At 39.6% G+C, this 22,018-nt stretch overlaps 1 protein-coding gene across 2 annotated transcripts in view; it reads right to left on the bottom strand.

Annotated features, from left to right (window-relative positions):
- The window catches only part of nell2a (neural EGFL like 2a), a 60,619-nt gene that overhangs the window by 15,697 nt on the left and 22,904 nt on the right, over window positions 1-22,018 (bottom strand). For both annotated transcript variants that reach the window (XM_030773967.1, XM_030773968.1), the window contains exons 13-15: window positions 15,548-15,673; window positions 7,030-7,152; window positions 6,233-6,328 (exon numbers count right to left, since the gene is read on the bottom strand). In XM_030773967.1, coding sequence (XP_030629827.1) covers window positions 6,233-6,328; window positions 7,030-7,152; window positions 15,548-15,673 — 345 coding nt within the window. The remainder of the gene's footprint in view (window positions 1-6,232; window positions 6,329-7,029; window positions 7,153-15,547; window positions 15,674-22,018) is intronic.

The raw sequence follows: 22,018 nt of genomic DNA, 5'->3' as shown, positions 1-22,018 counted from the left end.
CGTGATGGAGGGCCTGCATCACAAGACTCTAAATAAGTAATGAAGACATGATCACTGCGCTTAAGCGGCCATGCCGGGGTTCATGGGGCATGCAGCCTCAGGCCAGAGTCTTCAAAACGGTGGCAACAGACCATTCTGAAGAAATGCATAGTGATTGGCTAGAGAGTAAGGCACCGTCTGAAACATTCACATAAATATACATATATCACGTCAAATATTCACAGTCACACTGTAAGTATATGGGAACTATAGCACCGCAATGCCCTTCCATATAATCAGCTGTTCACATTACTGAAACCAAAATGTGTAAGATATCTGATAAAAATCCGTACAAAAATGAGGTGACTGATGGTTTGAAATATAGACATATAATCATCTTGACTCTTCACAAAAAAGAGATAAAGACATTCTTCCCTTTTGCCTCTACTGGAACGTGCATTTACTCACAGGAAAAGCAGATCAACTAAATGGATATTTAATGAGAAACATTTCTGTTCTCAGAATTTCACTAATGGACTGCAGCATAATATAACAGATAATCTCTCAAATCATTTTGACATCAAGTGCTAAATAAAAAATTTAAAAAAAAATCCCTATTGTACAGCTCTCTGATTTTCTCTGTAATTAAATGTTCAAAAAAAAAAAATTCAAAAGACATTTTTGAACCATCAGCGCATTCTCTTTGAACCAGTCAAATGGAAAACCAAAACCATTTCTTAACCAGCAAATGTCAGAACCACTGCATTTCTAGTGCAGCACTGAATTACCCATTACTCTATTCATCTGAAGAAGCTGTCTCAGCAGAGAGACTTTAAAGAAAAGCATAAGGAAAGGCTAATGTGCTTTCTTTAATCTGTTTCTATTTCATGAGATCAGCGTATCAGTGTATGCTTGACTAATCAGATTACATAATATGCCTCACACACAAGACTATCTGGGATTATCTGTATATTACCAGAGGGATGTCAAAATGTCCTCTAAATTCTCTGTTGCAGCATTTGTGTGATATCATATAAAAGGCATTTAAAGGGAAAGTTCACCTTTTTAGGTTATAACCCACATAGCCGTCAGCGCCAAAGACAGCTCTTCAAACACATACTTGGATTTAATTTTGACTTATTTTATTTATTAACACCAAAACACTTAATATCTGTAATGACCTAAAAAACAAACAAACATTGATTTACTGTGCCATTAATGGGTGCAACTGAGTCTGTACAAAATTGCCACATAAACAGATTTTTGACTGTCAACTAGAGGAAAAAACCCAAAGATCTATGATCTGCAGGTGCAGGGTTTTGGGAGTGATGTGAAATGGTCTTGTTGCTGCTCTCATTAGTTTTTACAGCAGAGGTGATGAAGGGGTGTTTTCTACTGCTGGTCTCTAAGGTGCAATGCAAAGCTATTCTCACTTGGTCAGTCACATACTAATATACTGACAGAACCTCACAATGTAAACGACAACAAAAAGCAGCAGAAGTGAATCCCAGTCTATTGAAATAACAGATCAGAAAAATCATACTAAAAGACAATTAATGTCTACCCCTACTTTCCCCACTGCTGGTCTGTGTTTGAATTTGCTATATCTAGCATCAGGGGTCATGCACCATACACCAGTAAAACAAGACCGTCTGCACTGTCTCACCACTAATTATCTCCATGGGAACTGATGTTTTGCTGGCTCTGTGTTTCTGTCATTTCTCCTCAGTGTCATTGGACCCCAACAATTCTTTCTATCTTTATTTGTGCGCTATTTTTATTTCTGTTCCCATTCCGCCGTGCCCTTCCAAGAGAGTAAATTTATGTGCACGTCTCCTCTGTCAAAACTCTAAATAGAGCTAACAAATGTCACATGTCAAAGTGTATGTACTTAAACACTTGGTACTTGTTTTTCACATAATTTCATTCAAACTTCATCTTAGAGAGTCCTATTCTACATCAGAGGAGGAAAAAGAATGGAACCAGTATTTGGTGAAGAAAAAGAGAGAGTGTGTGTATCACCAGAGTGTGTTTACACAGGCAAAAAACTTTCTCTCTCTCTCCCTCACACACACACACACACACACACACACACACACACAAATGCATTGATATATCTCCTCCACTAATGTAGCATCAATATTTCTTATACTCATTCCTGGAGGAGTTACTCCTCTATTTGTTGCTGTGATGAGAAAGGCTGAGAGGCGAATAAAAAGGTGTCCCTATGCTTTAGCTACATCCTTCATCTACTCATAACCACGGAAACGATCGCCCCAGGCAACCATTAGTCATCATTAGCTTCTGATCAATCTGTAGTTAATCAGCTTGGAACAAAAAAAAAACACCAAAAAAACAAAAGGACACAAAAAAAAGAAGAAGGTGAGCAAAAAAAAAAAGAGAGAATAGATAAATGCCAAAATAAACCGGTGACTGAACAGAAATAAGATAATGATCTCTAAAGTAAATAAATAAATAATTAAAAATTAAACACAACCCTTTCTCTAACATACTAATAGCATAAAGTGAGACACTACTTGCTGGATTTTAACCAAATATCTTTTTAATGCTGTCTGATGGCTCTACAGATACTGGTCACAGCACAGTAGAGAGCATTAAAACACAATGCAAAAGCATTTAACATCCACTGTTCTCAGTGTTCATTTACTGCATTCAGCTATCCCGTGAGTCCTCAGTCTAAAGTCTTGAATAAAGCATTAAGCCATAGTAGAGGCCACACTGACAGTCACTGCACTGTGGCAAATGCTCTTTGCTTGCGTCGCTCTAGACGGTGAACAGAGATGATGTCATTGTGCTATCTTAGCTCCTCCCAGAGAGCACGGTAACGCCTACATGTGGTGGAGTCTCTTGGGCACTCGCTGTCTTTCCTGCCTCACTAACTCTCTTCAAGTTCTCTCTTTTCTCTATCCATCTGTCGCTCAAACTGTGGCCTTGTTTCCTCTCCCCTCTTCTTTTTGCTTTCTCCCAATGTGATAATCTCCTCTCTCTTTCTGGCATCTGTCATTGCCTCTCTCTTTTCTCTCTCTCTATTTCTCTCTCTCTCTCTCTCTCCCGCTCTCTCTCCTCCTACCCTCCCTCTTCTCTTTCTCTCGTTCTCCTTCCCTCCCTCCCTCCATCACTTTTTTTCCTGTGTCTCCTCAGCTGTCACTGGCCAGTCAGAACATCCCATGAGCACACCTAAAAGATGCTGCAAGAAGCAAGAGTGTGAAAGCTTTTCCATGTTCAGTGAAACCTCTCTCTTTCTCTCTCTCTCGCTCTGTCTCTCTCGCTCTCTCTCTCTATCCCTCTTTCTTTCTCTTATTCTTCTCATTCTTTACATTTCTTTGGTGCTTTTATACTCTCCTACCCTAAACTTTCACCTACCCCCATGTCTCTCCTCCTCCCTCTCTCTCTCACAGTCTCCTGAGTTCACCCTGCAACAACTCTCTCTCTCTCTCTCTCTCTCTCTCTCTCTCTCTCTCTCTCTCACGCTCTCTAGTTTAGTGTATGTCTATGTTCACCACTTTGAACTGCAGCAGAACTGACCAGAGTTTGCCAGAAGGGAGAACACATGAAAGGAAGGGGTTGTCTTAGACAAACCCTGCACTGAAACTGTAACTTGGAGAGGGATCATATGAAAGAGTTGCGTCTTCTCTGCTTTGTGAAACAGCCGGTGGCAGCTCATATGAAAAAGTAGAAGCCTGAAAACACTCTTGTGTTTGAACAAAACAAGCAAACTTGTGAAAGATTAGCTATGACTTCCACACATACAGCCAAGAGATCAAGAGCCTCTATGCATGTTGTGTACACATGTTAGCAAAAAACACTGTATTAATGAGACATCAGTCTAAATCACTTTAGTTAATTATGGCACAATTAAGAAAACAAAAAATGCTATTAAAAATTAATATCACCATCCTGTTGGACTTAAAAGTTGCTTTATGCGTGCAATAACAATACCATCTTTATGCACTGCAACAAATATCAAAAACATTTTCAGATGTCGGCATAGAAGTGATCTGTCGACATCATCAAAAATTTTGACAAGTTTAATCACAGACCACTAACTGTTTAAAATATTGTAGACACAGCAAAATGAGACTAAATTACATTAAAAGAATGAACCCCACAAAGAAATATGATTCAGATTTCTTGACATTTGCTATATAGTTTAGTCTCACTGCTTTTGAGAAATGACCTGTCTGTTCTGAAAGAGTACTCAATTTGAAGTCTGACATTTTGCAAATTAAAAATAAAAAGGACCAAGTGTAATTACATTATATTAAGGTTGAGTGAAGACAGGAACTGTCATAAAGTAGACAGGTTCATAGACAGAGAGGACCCCTGCCTTATCCCAACGGATAGAGGCAGCACCCCCCCAACCGCTGCCCCCCCCCCCCCAACTCGCCCCAAACACACACACCCCACCCCCCACCTCCCTGCAGAATAAGGCCACACACATACACACAGGCAGGGACCCTCCCTCTCCCTTGTGTCTGCACACATGGGTCTCCCCACTGAGAGTGCATATTCATGCATATATATATATATATATATATATATATATATATATATATATATATATACCACAAGTACCACCAAACCTTTTGAACCTGTGGCTCAGAGAGAGAGGGAGAGAGAGGGAGAGAGAGAGAGAGAGAGAGAGAGGAAAAAAGAGAGACAGGAAGCCTATGTAAGCTTGCACATAGTTCCTCTGTAAATGCATTTGTAAATGTCTGTCATTCCAAAATGTTCACTGTCTGAATTACAATCAAGCTTGGTGATTAACAGTTGGGAACGCGCAGACCAAAAATAGCTTAAGCCGCAGGCCAGGCATAATGACAGCTTCCCCTCATTCTCAGAATATACAGAGACAGTGAGGTTCCACAGCTCAGCAAAACATCTGTTTGTTTGTTTTGTCTTCAGGGTCTGACAGTTCTACATGAAAAAAAAGAAAAGAAAAGAAAAGAAAAACAGTCTTGGAAAAAAAAAACAGTTTCTTAAAAAAAAAGAGAGCGAGAGAGAGAGAGAGAAAAAACTCAAAAAAGTTGTTGACAAAATAAGCATTCTATCTAAAGCTATGTCTAGAACATCTCTTTGGAAAGATACAGTGACAGACTCATAGCAGCATCCATGAGCAATGACTTTCCTGAGTGAATGATCTGGAGGAGGCTGTAAAGAAAAGCAATTGAGTTTCAATCAGGCGCCAGGCAGGGACGCATCGTAAAGGATCCTTTATGTGTAATCAATACGAACAGAGATGAGTGGAATGTCTCCACATAAAGACAAACCTTGCAGACCAAAATCCCTGATATCTATTCACTTCGTCCCTGTACGCTTCTAACTCAAAAACATACAACACATGAGCAGGTTTTAATTTACAACAGTGGAAACCAGCGCTGGGGACAACAGGACTAATCTCTGTGAGTATTGCTACACTGTATCATATTGTGGGATTCGATTAGAACACCTACTGTGATTCCATTTCATTTTGATTAAAACGCCAGTGCAATTCGGTCCCTCCTAGTCCAATTTATCATAGAATTGGACAAGGGAGAACAGTAACAACTTCATTACAGCTAGTCCATAAAAACATCCACAAAACGCATTGGTTGGCGAATGAACTGACTTTGCTGTACAATAACATGATGACCAGGAGAGAATCCACCTGCCAAATGGCTGAAATTTCCGTGAATGTTTTTTTTTTTTTTTATGTCATCTTTTATGTTTCATTTGAAGCACGAATCCATATTTCGTTTCTTTAACTGTGAACATACAGGGTGCCAATGTTTGAAGCGAGATGAATGATCTGGATCAAAAATATTTCACTTGTGATGGCACTGTAGCCGTGAAAACTTCAAGCTCACTTCAAGCTCAGTTTCTTTTTTAATGTTTTGAATCTTGAACTTTTTTATCTTAAAAAAATTCTCTCAGATACTGACTACAAGTAGCAACTGAGAAAAATATTGAAAGGGGCAGTGAAAATCAACACAAGACACTATACACAAGTCCAGTACAGCATCGACTGCACATTTACTGCATACATTACAGTGAACCAATTCATATCCATAATCGGCATGGAGGCCCATTGTCCCATTACACATATGTATAACTATATGCCAACAGATACCTACAAGAGTATGGACTTCACATTAGCCATACAACAGCCTCAAATGACTTTCATTAATAATTCATAAGTCTAAACTATTGTAAATTTTCTAGAAATGCTGTAGTGAGTACAGCAGTGTCTTACCTGTCTCACATGTCTTGCCAGTGAAGCCCTGCGGACAGATACAGGTGTTTGGAGAAGCACATGTCCCTCCATTTTGACACAGTCCTTCACACAGAGCTAGGGGTCAAATAAAGGGCAGCATTGAGCACCAACTTCAGAGACTCAGATAGAAAGGCACCAATTCAAAGCACATCATCAGTCAGACAGTAAACCAATAGATGGAACAAAGGTAAGTGCTTTGATGCATTAATCACATGGTACTGCTCTTTGGAGGTTTTTTTGCTGATGAATATAGAATGTTGATGCTTCAAAACTGTGCCTAATGAAATGTTTATGATATATATAGTACGTGGGCTGCAGGGGAAAAAATGAATGAATTTTGTTTTGCATATTCCATCAAAATGGTTCTACCTCATTTTAATTGCAAAAAAGGGTTATATTTTCCAGGAGAAAATATTGCTTGCATCGAGTCAAATCAAATTCATTAAAATTCTGACTCACTCAAAGTTAAATTCAATAACAAATCATTAAAATGCTCTCCAAAAAGGTGCAAAAAGGTATGGAGGACACACAGCACATTAGAGCTTAGACGTCGATGAATGTGACGGATACGAATGAAGGTTGCGGAAACAAATTGGGCGGGGGGGGGGGGGGGTGGCAGATAACAAACAAAACTGAAGAGATGGACACCGTTATTGTGGACAATAAGAAATAAAATGCCAATGGGTCAAGAATAAACAAATGGATGACAAACGATGTTTGTTGAAGGTGGACACCACTGAAGAGGACCCTGATATTCTGCCTGAGTCATGCCTCACCTCTGCAGATGGTGCCGTTACCGGTATAGCCTGGCTTACAGGAGCAGCTGTGACCTCCCACGGTGTTGAAGCAGAGAGCGTTCTCATCGCAGCTGTGCAGACCTGACACGCATTCATCATGCTCTGAAACAGAGAGAGGCCAGACATCATGCTAAGAGCAATTCTCACCAAAAAAAAAAAAAAAAAAGAGAAAAAATGCAGCCTTGAACGCAGATGAGGAAATAATAAAAACGAACGCATAAATCAAGGCCAAACCTTTTTTTTTTTTTTTTTAGATTGAGACAAAAGAGATAACAGCTATCAACACGAGAAGTGATGAAGGAAATGAAAACGCAGAGCAATTTTGATATGCACTTTAGAGCCAACTCTCAAAGACACACGCGCGCGCACACACACACACACACACACACACCAGGAGTACTGTGTCTAGAAAGCTGAAGATGCAATTTTATGTTTGCCCTCCAACTGCCCATGGACACAGAGGGAAATCTTTATCCACCAGGGAATTGTGGAATAAATCTATTCTATTTGGAGTTCTGCAGACTTCTCAAAAATGTTGCTTTCTGAATCATTTTTGAGTTTTGGCCCTGTTTCTGTATAAAATAAATAAACTTTCTTTCCAGGCTTTTGGCAAAAAACAGAAGCTTCATGTCATGGAGCAACCTTTCACCACAACACTTCTTCCAGATTAATACAATGAATAAATAAGGCACAAAAAATGGAGAACAAGGTGAACTGGTTGTTCTGTTTCATGTATGTGTTATACCAGGGGTTTTCAACCTTTTTCGACATGTGTTCCCTCCCCCCCACTTTGTCTAGGTTTGAGGTAGCGCCCCTGCTCCCCTTGCTTTTTCATTGTACTTTCCGATTTGCGCCCAAAAATCTCCTAATCTTGTGTCCCCCTTGACAGGTCCTCGCGCACCCCCAGGAGGGCAGGCCCCACAGGTTGAAAACCCCTGTGTTATACTGTATTAAAATTCATAACTCGAGGAAGGTACGCATTCAGAGCTGTCAGTGTTTCAATTGTAGCTCATCACATATATTACCCACATAATCAAGCAGATAATAAGGTATATATTATTCAAACATACATTATTATAGCTTTTCTTAGCAGTGACCTGAATGCTGATTTGATATATGGTGAACTTTCTTTTTTTCTTTTTTCACATCACAACACACCTCAGGACAACTGATCAAGAAGTTCTTCTCTCCTGTCACAAAACAGAGGGTGAGCAACACCCGAAGATATATATTTTTTTCTTGAAGACATGAAACCAAAAAAAAAAAAAGCAGAACTGTTTTTCACCACCTACATAACACCTATGAAAAGCATCAAACGATTCCAGGGCTGGCTGATCTGACATTCTCTTTGGTTATATTTTTGGCGTGTATCTGATTTGTGTAGCAGGGGTCCAGACATAGACTCATGTAGGTGGCACTATCCAAGGTGTGTGAATCATTAGCGTCTGAGAGGTTCCTGTCTGAATACTCTTAGAAAATGCATCCACAAACTCCAAAATAGATTTCATTACTTTTGTTACAAATCGGAGGAATAGATGTAAACATTGCTGTAAAGTCAGTTTATATGATTAGACAAGGAATGAATCCTTCACCTCTGATTAGTTCAGCTAACCTCTCCAGACATTAACAATATTGTTACTTGCAATTCCAAGCCTGAATCCAAAATATTGGTTTGTATTCCTTTACTCTTCAAGATCTGTACAGCAGGCACAGACAAATAATTAGTGTATTGACGTTGGAAAATTTGGCCAGGTCAGTGCCTTTACTCTTGGTTTCCTAAACTGATCTGCAATACTGTCCTCCTGGTTTGGAATCAGAATCCCAATTCAGCTCCACCACATTCCATTAGGAGATGCGCAGAAAAAATCGATTTCTTTTTGTCATCTCCACAGGCGTTATGTCACTTGAGAAAGGCTTCCGCTCATACAAATTGAGACTGACATTTTGATGATCTCCTAGGAGCGTGCAACACATGCGACTGTTCACACCCCCTCTATACGTCTCGCACTTCTTTGCTTGAAATTAATACAAGCATCAAAATCCCCTCCATTATAACCGCGCTCGACGCAAAATCGAAATGGAATGCCGAAAAAAAGAAAGGGAGTAGAGGGAGAGAGAAAAAATGACTCAAGGTCACATCTGTGACCGCGGCTGCTGGACCTGAGCGCGGGGTGCCATCAGTTAGAAATCGATTCGGATCTCTCTGTGTGTCTGCACAGTCTCCTCCTGCCACTCAAACACAGGGCCCCGCACTTCTTCCATTGCATCTGTCGTTCATGCTCCAGACAGATAAACAATCAATTATGTACAGGCAGTCACCAGGGACGTCTGTTTTCTGCATTCCCCACCCCTTTTAACAAGAGCTTCCTGTTAAGAGATGGCAGCTAGAGCTAGACCTGAGCTTGCCATGCAAAAATGAAAAGAGGGTGGTAATTTGGACAAATCCTGTTTATCTATGGATTAAATAACGCAAGACAGGCTAGGGAACCTTTCAGTTCTTTTTAAAATGGAGGGGAGAGTCAAAACATGTTCATCGCCTGTGCTGTTGTTTCATAAGCTGGTTTGACAAGCTGTAAGGCACAAGCAATATGTTGTTAAAACATGTTGACACTGTCTGTATAGAAAGAAGACTTGTAAAACCCTCTGCCTTACCTTCCCAAATGATATTCCAGAAAATGTAATGTGCTAAGAAATTAGCATGAAGCAAACAGGCTAAGAAGAAACAGAATCCATTTACCCCAACACTCAGTGTCAACAAAGAGCTGTGACTATAAATCTCTTTCAACACTGAATAGTCACCAGGGCCTTCATCTCATTTTCTCTGAAGCAAGAACCTTTTGAGCATGAGAACATTGCCAAAAGAGCTGCTACTGAAAGACAGAGAGAAGTACAAAAAAAATTCATTCTGTTCAGACTCTCTGAGGCACCCTACAGTTGGTCTCTTTAATCATGGCTATTCGAAACTCCATGCACCTTGGCAGAGGCAGCAAGGTTTGTTATCACAGTATTAAAGGCACTGCACACACCTCAGGACAGACCTCCTGTAATAACATTCAAAGGGTAAACGTGACTAGCGCAGTTGCTTTCAGGGATTAGGGGTTAATCTTTCTGAACGGAGAGCACCTGAGGCTCCCCCTCACAGAGGCAGAGTGATGTGAATCTTGACCTTCATGTTCAAGGAGAAAATGGCAGGCTTATGGATAACAAGACAGACTGGATCCTAAAGGCAGAACTTTGGCTCCTTAGTATTTTGAATCAATAAAAATAGCCGTAAAAAGGATCGGCAGCTGTAGTTAATGCTAACAAGCTCAGCACTGGTCTTGTAAAATGCAAGTTATGTTACATATGATAGGATAATGGACTACTCCGTACGATGTGACGCGTAATGCAATGGTCTTTCAACTTCACAGTCCTCTTTGTCTAAATTAGAACCCTGATTACAATTAATAACTTGATCATTTGTCATCCAAACTCCCCAGAATGCAATAACTAACAGATCAGTACATTGGAAAAGCAGACTTTCCCAATGCAGGAGGTGGTCTAGTTCATAATAGGTTCATATTTCCATATTTCAGAACAGTGTGGATACAATCTGGACAATCAGGCAGCTATACATAAAAACATGCAACAAATATCTGGAGGTGAAGTTCCCGGCTCTAGAGATAGAGCTATGTTTTTCCATAAACATGTTTGAATGTATGCGTTCACTGTATCTGTTACGGTAAACACCCCCACAGTGATGTGCTCTAGCATTGGCTATGTTAATCAAGAAAAGCAAAGTGTGTGTGTGCATGCTACAGTTTGTCTATGCTACTGTCTTGTCAAAAACGTGCATGTCCTGTCGACCCAATGCTGACAACATAAAATGTGAAACAATAAAAACAGAATTTCACAGAACCATTTCAGTCTGACAAAAGGTTTTTTTAAGATAATAAGCAAGAACATGAGATGCAAAAACAGATATGTCCCCAAAGTTTAAATGTTAGTTTCAAATATGAAATCACCAGTGTGGTCAGAATCATGTTCTGATCTTGCGTATACAATTCCAAAAATCAAACTGAAATAACTGGTCTAACTGAAGTTTATCATCAGCACTAGTTAAAAATGGGGTGTGTAGAACAATATCTACAGGCTCCCACAAGGTGTGTAACCCCTCTTTAAATTTTTATCGACTTGCATAATGTCCATCTTCTGTAAGTCCACCAAGCCAGTTAGCTAATGGAATGTAAACTAGTGACTGCTAAGCATCAGTCTACATCACATCCAGTCACGCCTGCCTATGTGTGCAAAACTCATACAGTTACACAATTCTGCTGGATTATGGTGTTGCTTTAAACATTCACTTGGAAAAAAGATGCTGTAACCATAATTATAATCTCAACTACTCCTGCAGAGACCAGCTGTGAGGGATAAATCAAAGCATTATCAATATAACTACATTATCTCAGTCACATGGGGAAAGAAAACAAACTGCTGTGGTTTGCAATCTACACTTAATTGCTTCAGTGCCAGGGGAAAAGAAAGGAGAATCTCACACTTCATCAGATGACGGTGTACTTAAAAGAAAACTAGGATAAAGTACAACAGGACTCATGCTTTCTAGAGCAACTGTGTGTCTGAGACCACTTGGGGGATGGACAGTCCCTCATGGTTTTTCCTACAAACCAAACAGATGTCTGCTCCACATTAATTACTACACCTGTGGCAACAACAGCGATTACACAGAGTAGAGGCAAACAGTCTGGACTGAAGCAAGTCTTTGTGAGCGAGAGGCATGTTCCCAGTATTCTTTTCAAAGTACAACACGCCCAGGAGTTTGAGCTTCCATCTAATTAGATACTGGATGGGTGGTAGTGGTCCAGTCATCCTACGGACTTCCTGTGATTTAGCCTCAGCCTGGCAAAAATGCTACAACACTGGACTCTCCTCTTCCTTTCTGAAGTCTGAGAAATTAATGGACTCGAAACAGAAATATCTTCGTCCTGAAAAATGTGATGAAGCAGAACATATTCTAGGGAGGTAAACTAGGGAGTGCAACAGACAAGTATCACATGTGCATGTGTATGTATGTTATGCATATTATATATACATATATATATATATCTGTGTGTGTGTGTATGTATGTATACATATATACCTGTGTGTGTGTGTGTGTGTGTGTGTGTGTTAGAAATAAACAGTTTTACAATGGGAACTGGTCCTAAGGAAAGAGGAACTGATAATGACAGTGCTTAAGAGGATAAAGGCAGATAAAAAAAAATCTTTCACTTACATTCAGGGAATCAGAAGAGACTTGAATTTATTGATAAGATAATGTTGATTGACCAAGTTAGAAAGGCTGTTTGAGAGTTAGGGGCATATGTTAATCCAAAGAGGGAGATAAAGGTTAAATCTTTGTTCAGAGGTAATGGTGAATGGAGTCCATTTTGGATTAAAAAAAGACCTAAGAAAAGAACTGCAATGGTTAGCAGTTAGTGTCAATAGAAAATGATCATTGAGACCAACAGTATATTAACTGCATTGAAAAGGAGACTTTTGGGTTGCCAAGTCATAGACTGATCACAAATAAATGGTAGGAGCATCCAGCAGCAGAGAGAGCAGCTTCATATTGCATGAAGTTATTAGTATAGACTGGAGTGTGCGCAGGTAAGCCTGTTATTTTAGACAGCTGCTCCCAGCAGTATTCACAAGGCGGGGTTGCTGGGCATACCACGATGCTCTGTGGTTAAAAGAAGCTATCCAAGTTTTGAGAGAGGGAGCCTGGAAGTCATTAAAATATGTACCTTTGTAGAAGAAGACAAAGGGTAAGGGACAGGACATGAGTTGAAAGGGTCATGACTACATTGAAATATATAATAATAGCAATAATATATAATATTGAAAGGAGAAAACTGCACCGTGTACATTTATATCAAATGTAATGAGTAATACCTCTACAATGTTACAGTGTCATAAATGTCGCAGCTAATCAAGAGTGAATTAACATGAATAGAAAAAGGAAACAACGCTGCTTTTGTTTATTTTTTTTTTCTCTTATGAATCTGACGTTATCATCCACAGAATGTTGTTTGTATTTCAGTATAAATGACACAGACATTGTTTGCTGTTCCAATGGAAAATACCATAGCTATATTAATGACAGATTTTAATGGAGTTGTTTTTCCAAAGGCTATTTGATAATTGCAGCTGTTTGCTCCACCTTTGCAATTTTTTTTCCTAATGGAAAAGTTGAAACAGCAGTGAAAACTTTACTGACTTTGTAGAATATGTTAATGTACAGGGACATAGAGAGGGGTCAGTAAGTTTAGGTATTATATGTAGTGGTATGTCATTTTCAGTCTAAACACTCATTTGATTTTTCATATTGGAAAACAGAGCAATGAAACTAGTGGTTTTATATCGATGCATGCAGGGACAATGATTACACATGTACGCAGCTGCATTTTAATAACTCAGATGGGAGATGACAGGCACTTGACTGTTGCAAGCATCTCCTACAGAAAAGCCATTAGAGAGGGCTGAGAGAAAGTGCACCTTAATCACATAAATTGACTTTTATAGGGAGATACATAACGGAGTGTAGCTGACTCAAGCTTGCAGGCATTTTAATAGTGATTTATGTCCAAGTGCCCCAGTAGAATTTAATCCATTGGGTTTCAATATTCATCTACGGGGTGTTTGAGAAATGAAATGATAAAATAGTTTATCTTGTCTCTGGATGAGAGCTAAGCAATAAGCAGTAGGATACACTTTTGCACCAACTAATTCATGTTTTATGCGATATACTCTTCGAATCAAAGTCCAAGTCAATAAAGTTTCCTTAGGGAATGCTGAATAGAGATACTTCTGTATTCAATGTTCAGTCTATTTCCTTTCATTACATCACCTCTGTAGTCGTTATAGCAGACTCATCAAGAATTTCGGCTTGAACCAGGCCCTTGGTAATGCTATACATTCAATCCACTGAAGCAGAGGATGAGAAATAAAGAGCAGATTGAGATGTATTATATCCAGTATGTTCATGAATAAAGATGAATGAAGAGCTTGAGTGTGTGAAAGGGCATGTATGGACAATGAAGAATGGTTCATATTGCCTGAACTACAGGTCCTAAACTGAATAAAGATCAAATATTTGATGTACCAATTATCTGAAGTATGCAAAAATCAAGATAGCTAAGCTAAATGAACTAGTTCTCAAAAGAAGAGAATATTGAACAACCAGAGGAGCATGTTGAGCTCTTTCAACAAATATCGTATGAGGATTATTGAAATGCAATGTGTAACGAGTAAATACTCTGAAGAGATTAAAAAGGTAGTGACCCGACAAACACAACTACAAAGTCAGTTTTGTTGCATTAGCGGATCTTGAAAACATTCTTAAAGCCCAAATGTGCAAGGGGTGGGGAAAGTACAGGCTAGAAATTCTCTGGCACAAAGGTGCCAGCTTGTGCATGCAGCTACATCTGCTGAGTTAAACAGCATTAGTGAGGATGGCTTTTTTAATTACAGAATGGGACGCAGTGTATTGTGCAGCTTCTTCCACAGTGCACAGGGACTTAAGGCCGCGTCTCGTGTTGTAATCGACAGTCAGCAGGCTTTACAGCAGAGGATGGGCTTCAAAATATAAATAAGATCCTGTTCCTTTCACCCTACAGCTCAGACGTGGTATTACAAGTACAAACTAAAAGGTCCTAGAAAATGTCTATGACTGAAAAGAGTGTAATGTAATATAGGGATATGTAATAAAGGAATAAAAACAAAGAATTTGAACTAACTATAATGTTAACAAATAAAAGGTTCTCTTACAAACCTTCTACAAGTTGTCACAAGTTCAGATGGGTTAGTGTCACCTTTCCTTCCATGCAACGTTATAGAAGACATCAAGGCGATTGCACACGTCTTGTGAGACTAAATCAAATCAGCTTTGCCGAGATCAAGGACACTTCACTTTCAGAACTATTTCATTATGATTATAAAGGCAACGGAGACTGAAAAGACTGGAGAAATGGAGACAAAGAAAAAAACATGCGCATACAGCAGTCACGCAAAACCCCACTGTTCCAATCTGAAGGAAAAACACAGCCCTGAGCATAGAATGTAATGTGTGCATGGTTCAAGAGTGTCATTGTGTCCTTCTCCAATCTGAGAATCTAATAAAATGCCAGCTGAGAGAAAAGTCTGTCCCACAGCCACAGTGATGAATGCTTGTATACAATCAAAAAACAAATTCTCCTTCCACTCCTTTTGAATTAAGTTGTGACTATCTGCTGACTGAACACACAAACATCAACCAAGCATGAAATCATAAAAACGCAGAGAAGCCATGCATACGCTTTCAAATCAGTATATGTATATCAGTGAACTGTCAAAGTAGTGATGCATTTCTGTCAGAAGAAATGAGATTTAAATATTCCTGCCATAAACGAGAGCTTCCTGCTGATGAGAATGACTTCCCAGCAAATGAAAACATGCCAAAGGCACTAGCAGTGGCCCTCACCTGTGCAAGAGTAGTCGTCGATGCGGATGTAACCCGTGTGGCAGATACACATGAAAGAGCCAGGTGTATTGACACACATGGTGTTCTCCCTGCAGTAGTGTTTCCCCTCTGCGCACTCGTCAATATCTGCAACGATAAGACACAGCCATGCTCTCAGGACTTCTGCATTAAAAATAAGGGAGAAAAGAAAGAAAAAGAAAATCTGACCAAGGACATATCCGGTGAATCTCTGCAGATACTACAAATCTATGTGTGTGTGTGGGGGGGGGGGGGGGGGGGGGGGTGTAGAGGGGGGGGGGGTTCATGTCTTCTCTAAACACAGTTTTAATGTCATTCAGTGTCACTGAATTTATACAGAATTTTGACCGTTGTCCTGAGGAATGAATCTGGTGCAGAAGGCTTGTCTCTTTTCTTTTTAAAGTGCTGCAAACAAACATCTCAAATTAACACACTAACACTCGTAATAGAGTTCAAATTGCCTGTTTTATCTGTTTCATTACATACTTGTGCCTGTAAACCCATTTCCCCATAGACTGTAGCACACACAGTGACTTTACTACATATGATTCTGCTGAGGACCTTGTGACCCTTCCCACAATGTTCAGCCTACAAATTATCATTTTATTTTTACAGCAAGGGCAAGCAAAACTCCTGCTCTGTGGCTGAATTCCTGCAAGGCTTTGTTTCAAACCTAATCTAAAGCCAATGACTCCTATATAAGGAGCGCTTCACGACCTTGAGAGGGTGAGTCGGACATGTTTGTGTTGGGCTGAAGAAAACACATGCATACAAATTTTAATAAAACAGGCTTTGGAGTGAGGTTTAGATGCTATTAACTTCTCAGCGCTAGAACTGCAAGGTACTTGAAAATTCTCAATCTTTTTAACTAATGTCACAATGCAATGTCCTTGTTGGTACTCTGCTTACTTCATACAGATGTTATGATTCAGTTTTAAAGGAATGAGACACACACTTGAGATACACATGTCTGGCCATCACCCCCAATCTTACCATTCTTCCATTCTCCTCACACTTTGTTCTTTTTTGTTTTGTTTTTTTTAAGTGCTTTATTCCTTAGCTTGCTGGCACCTCAGATGGCCTCTTCCATTCAATACTGAATGCTTTTAACAAACACCATGGAGGGATTATAAAGCTTGCCCATGAAAGCAAATATATCCTTCGGCTAATTAACACCAATCCTATGACTTCAAGAGCCAAAGAATGTGAGAGGGAAGAGGACAAAAAAACCCCCCAAAAAAACGATTTCAACGACCTCCTCCGCCAGAGCATTAACCTTGAACAAAGACCTCAACTGACTGTCCTGATTTCATTTGGCTGAAAGAGCTGCAGCCTAGCAAGTGCCAGGAAACCATCAGTCTTCTTCACAGCGACAGCAGTTGTGTCACACTAGGAAAATGTTCTCCTCCATTATGGTTTGCGGATTACAGGGTTTCCGATCCCAACGTTCAAACTATCAGACAAGAGAAACCATCTCCATCTCCATTAACGCACTCAATTTTCTCCATTGACACGTCACAAATGCAGCCACACGTGACAAGCACCACAAATGAGGTCAGAGAAATCAATGGACGACTCTTATCTTGCAGATAATAAACAGTCTGGGTAGAGCCGTTTGCACAACGAGATAAAATAATGGAAACTGATTTCTTTTCTTCCTTCAGTCAAAAGAAATCAATCAAAGTTGAGAGTTGTCAGAGGAAGGACAAACCCACCATCAGTGTCTAATTAGTCGCACTGTATCTGAATGTCTGCAGGGGAGTAAACAAATGAAAAACAGGAAGAAAGTTGTGAGATATCACTCATGCTTGAGCTTTATGTCAAAAACAACATAACAGCCATTTTCAAAACAATAACTACAACTCAAATTTTTATCCACAATCAAAACTGTTTATCACAACGTACGCAAGGAAATTCATTTAGCATATTCTAAGAACGTTATTTTATTTTATTTTTTTCATTTCAATTAATTAATCAATTTTAATTTTTTGTTGTAGCAAGATGACAGCATGGTTGGCCCTACATGGTTGACAAAGGTTGCGATGTCTAGTTGTAGTTCTCGGGGAGTGACTAGTGGATTACTTCAGGAGAAGGCTGGTTTTGCACAGGTGGTTTTTGAGACAGTAAGGTAATTGTCATAAAATGAGTTACCTCAATAGCGTGATTATCGATAAATATTCTTGCCACTGTTAACACAGTATGCCATTACTCTTATCACACATGAAGAGTAAAACAGTGGCGAGGTAGAGAAAGCAGTTTCCCTGCGCTGTCAGTCAGTCTCTTCCATTGTGATTCCCTTTTTCCCTATCTGTCATTCCCAGTGCAGTCTGGGACCGGCGAGATAACAGGCTGACTCCATGTTCGACAGGCCCTGGCAGCTGAAAACTCCTAATTCATTTGAACCTGAGTTACAGCTGATTATCTGAAACAGGGTGGTTTCCGAACTAACTCAAGTACAACGAACACAACACAAATGATCTTGTTTATAAGGAGTAAATGAGTTAAATGAATTTATGCCAAGCAGGTAAGTGAGGAGACACCAAAGCAGGGTAAAGGTAATTGGAATGCAACTTTAGTGTCGAGCTTTATCTGACGGTTGGTGATGTGATGTAAACTCTCCCCAGAAAGAGGAATTAACTTGGGAGGGTCAACTGAACAAAACATAATCTGCGACTCATAACCTGTAGGGACAACAGCTATGTAACAACAACATCTGCTTTTGTGAAGCAGAGTTCTAGGGTGGAGAAAGGAAACTTGAAAGGAAACATAAATTTTTAAACGTTCTAATTTCACACTTCTTGTATTTTAAAGGCTTATATTCACCATTCCTCCATACACACTGGTTCACATTACATTATTCAGAGATGTGATAAAAGAGAGTTTCATATCTTCAATTCAAACAGGACTGCCAAGCCGACAATGGAAAACACAGCTCATTCTTTTGTGCTACTCTTTAAGCTCTTGTCCACTTGGCTTGAGCCTTAAATTAGAGTTATTTCACAGCTATAATGGGTTTCTGTCTTAAAAGGCAGACATCTGACTGTTAAAGTGCCTCAACACTTTAGCAAATTAGATTTTGCTACCTTGTTGGCTTCAAACACAGCAGGTGAAGTTCTTTTTTTTTTTTTTTTTGAAGGGAGGGGGGGGGGTGCAGAACTGGGAAACGTTTTACTTCAGTTCAGGACATTAACATCTTTGCAACGCTGGTTTTAACAGACAGCAAGAGAAAGCGTCTTGAATAATTAGCAAAATTTGGCAAAGTGACAAACAAAGGTGAGAGGACACATCCTCTGAAAAATAAAAAAAAAAATAGTCACTCTTGCCTCATTACACCATCCTCACAGGTAATAAATCATTCTACGGTACGTGATGCGTCTATTCGCTACCTGTGAAAGGAACAATGCTCTGAATAAATTTACCAGCTACACACAGAGAGACAATGGGCTATGACAGGCCAGATTAATGCTAATTCATTTTAGTTTGCCTTGTAAATGGCTTGCTTATGCAGGAAGAAAGCACCCAAGAATACTAAGAGAGCTAGAAGTCGGAGAAAAGTGGCTCAACAATTGGCCCTCATTTATCACAAGGAGTCGTGCAGCCATGGTTGATGTTCATCAATCACCATTTACTCTAGATCCCGGCGAGGGATGGGGGAGAAGTCAGAACAGGGAATAGTGAGGACCAGAGTGAACGAGCACAGTTGAATTACAAGCCCCGTTGCCTGTTTGGATGTTTAAATGCGGTGTTACTAAGTTCTGTTCATCTGTAAATCTGCCTATTTGTCCATCCATCAGTCTGTTCATCTCTCCAACGATTACCAGAGAGAAAGAGAAAAAAAAAAGCTTTGTTGTGTACATGCTGCTGTTATGGCTGAGTTTTTCCTCATTCTGACTGATATGGAGACTGTCAGCTCGTTCTCTGTGGTGCAGACAATCATACTTGAAGATAGATGCTTGCCAGGTCACCGCAAGCTGCCTCTGAGTCAGGTCAGACCACTCACCTGCCAACAAATCGCTAGCCGAGCTCATCTCGACAGTAATTGCATTTGGGATTCTTCAGAGCCTGTTCAGTCAATGCCAATTAGCCCCTTCCCACCTTGTGACATTTCCCTCTCATGGCAAATAAAAGAAAATAATGCTTATCGAGATGGCAGTACAGTACAGAGTGGTCTTACTGCAAGAAAATAGGGAGTCCTGTGTACCAAGATGATCAAGCCCCATTGCACGTACTATCTTCTTATTATGTTCACCCAGTCCATTATACCACAGTATGAATTATAGGACTATAATAGGAATTGTATATAGAGACGCACCACGTATGCTAAGATGAAAATGCTATGCATTTTCCAGTGTAAAATTAACTAGTTTGGACCCTGTGGTGCACTGATTCTTCTCGGTAAAATGTGCTCTGTGTAAAAAGAAATTTTAGATAAATATAAATCTTGCTACAGTAGTCAGAAAACCTCATGTACTTTAAAGACACTCTGTCTAATTCCACTGTTTTTCCTGTTTGATGTTGGGAACTAAGGCATACCCTCCTGAAGGCCAGGCTATGGTGGGCAGACCAGGGGCTATACCAAGCATAGTGTGAAGAGTCATACCACTGAGCCTTTAGGTTCATTCCCTCATCATGTAAAGTAGTATGTGCTTTAAAATATATTCCCCACAGATTTTGAGATTAAAAAAAAAAAGATCAATACTGTTTTCCAAAAAGTTTCTAATGGTACAACTGAAAATCCATCAGGAAACCTTTAAAGCTTCCTGAAACTATCTAGAATGTCTTTACCAATATTACAGATCCAGTTGTAATTAAATACTCACTCATTCACTATCTATGCCGCTTATCCTGATTAGGGTGGCACGGGGGTGCTAGAGCCTATCCCAGAATTCATTAGGCAAAAGGAGGGGAAACACCCTAGACAGGCTGCCAGTCCACTGCAGTAATTTAATAATATTAACCTTTTTTCCATTGTGGACATTGGGGTTTGTTCTACACTGAGATGTAGCCTATTCATTCTTCATTATTCATACTCCATTACTTTTCTAATAGAGATATTTAATACATTCTATAAGCTGTCCGGAAGCTGTGTTGAAAAATATATCTTCTCCTTGACTGGTTTCTGTGGAGGGAGAAATTAGGCCCCCTGTTTTTCTGTCAGACAGAGCAGCACTCTACCAGTGCACAGTATCCCCCCGAGCCTCCTCGTACTGTTGCCGGATAAAACTTTTAAAGGGGTCTGATCTCATAGTCATGGCTGGAATCTATTTTTAAACACAGTGATGACATAGGACTGCTTAATGAACTTGGTGCCTCTCGAAAAGCTCCCTGAAATCTCCAAATTTATAACGAGCAAACCACAAAAGTAAATGAGATTTTTTTTTTCCCCCCTTGGCAAACATTCTCTAACAGCTTTGTCATCTTATCTTTTTTTCAATTGTCGGTTTGTTTTAGCTGTTTAAAGAGCAGTGGATTTCACTGAGTCAGCTCCAGATTTTCGACATTTGATTTCTGATTACTAAACTGCACGTACTTAGAAAATGAAGTGTCCAATAGCACAGCTCTTTGAACATAACAGAGATTTTTTTTTTTCCAACAGAATTTTTTGAACAATCCGAGCTATCCTATGATGGATCTCCAACTAATGATCACATCGGTGAAGTGTTATCTTCCAAAGACAATACACTCTTGCATGTTTAAGGTTATGAAAGGATACATATCCATTCCCGAGCTCTTAAGCTAAACAAAGAGCAGGTTTTAAGCAAATGTTTGATAGCGTCAGACTATGGCTAGAGCATCGAAGCAGGAAATATTCACATCAAGAATGTTCACAAGTCTGATTACACACTTGTGCTTGTGAGATTTACAATCTAAAATATAATTAAAATATAGTCTAATTGCTTCTTACACAGATTATACGTCAAATAAAAAAACAGAGAAATCGTGAGTCTTGTTTCAGTTGTCCGTTTTTTTGTCTCGAAGATTTTTTAATTAACTCAGGTCGCCTGGGATGTAGGTGGGGTACATTAACAGTGGCCATCACAACCCTCTCCCGTATCCAACCTTTGTTTTTGTGTCAATGATCAGCAACAACAAGGTGAGAGATCAGCTTCCACTGAATGAGCTTAGAGGCAATGCTAAGAATGTTGATGTCTAAATCTTGGTATTTTGTTTGCCTTTTGTTGTGTTTTAATTATGTATATGAAACATTTAAGACCTGGGGGCTCCAGAGCCTGTACCGCTACGGGCCTGGTGTTGTGGGGCTACACCAAAAAGTCGAAAATCTCGAGAGCACAAGTGTATTATTAACATCAATTTCGCCAAAGGCCATCATCTGTCTTCTATCACTTGAGAAAAAGGAATGTACAGATATTTATGTATTTATGTAACAAGCCATGTACACTTCCAAACATGTCATTCTGTCCAAATGGTCTATTCAAAATTCAGACTGCATGT

The sequence above is a fragment of the Chanos chanos genome, chromosome 5, assembly GCF_902362185.1.
Source record: "Chanos chanos chromosome 5, fChaCha1.1, whole genome shotgun sequence".
Taxonomy (NCBI): domain Eukaryota; kingdom Metazoa; phylum Chordata; class Actinopteri; order Gonorynchiformes; family Chanidae; genus Chanos; species Chanos chanos.
This window is presented reverse-complemented; position numbering and strand designations above follow the sequence as displayed.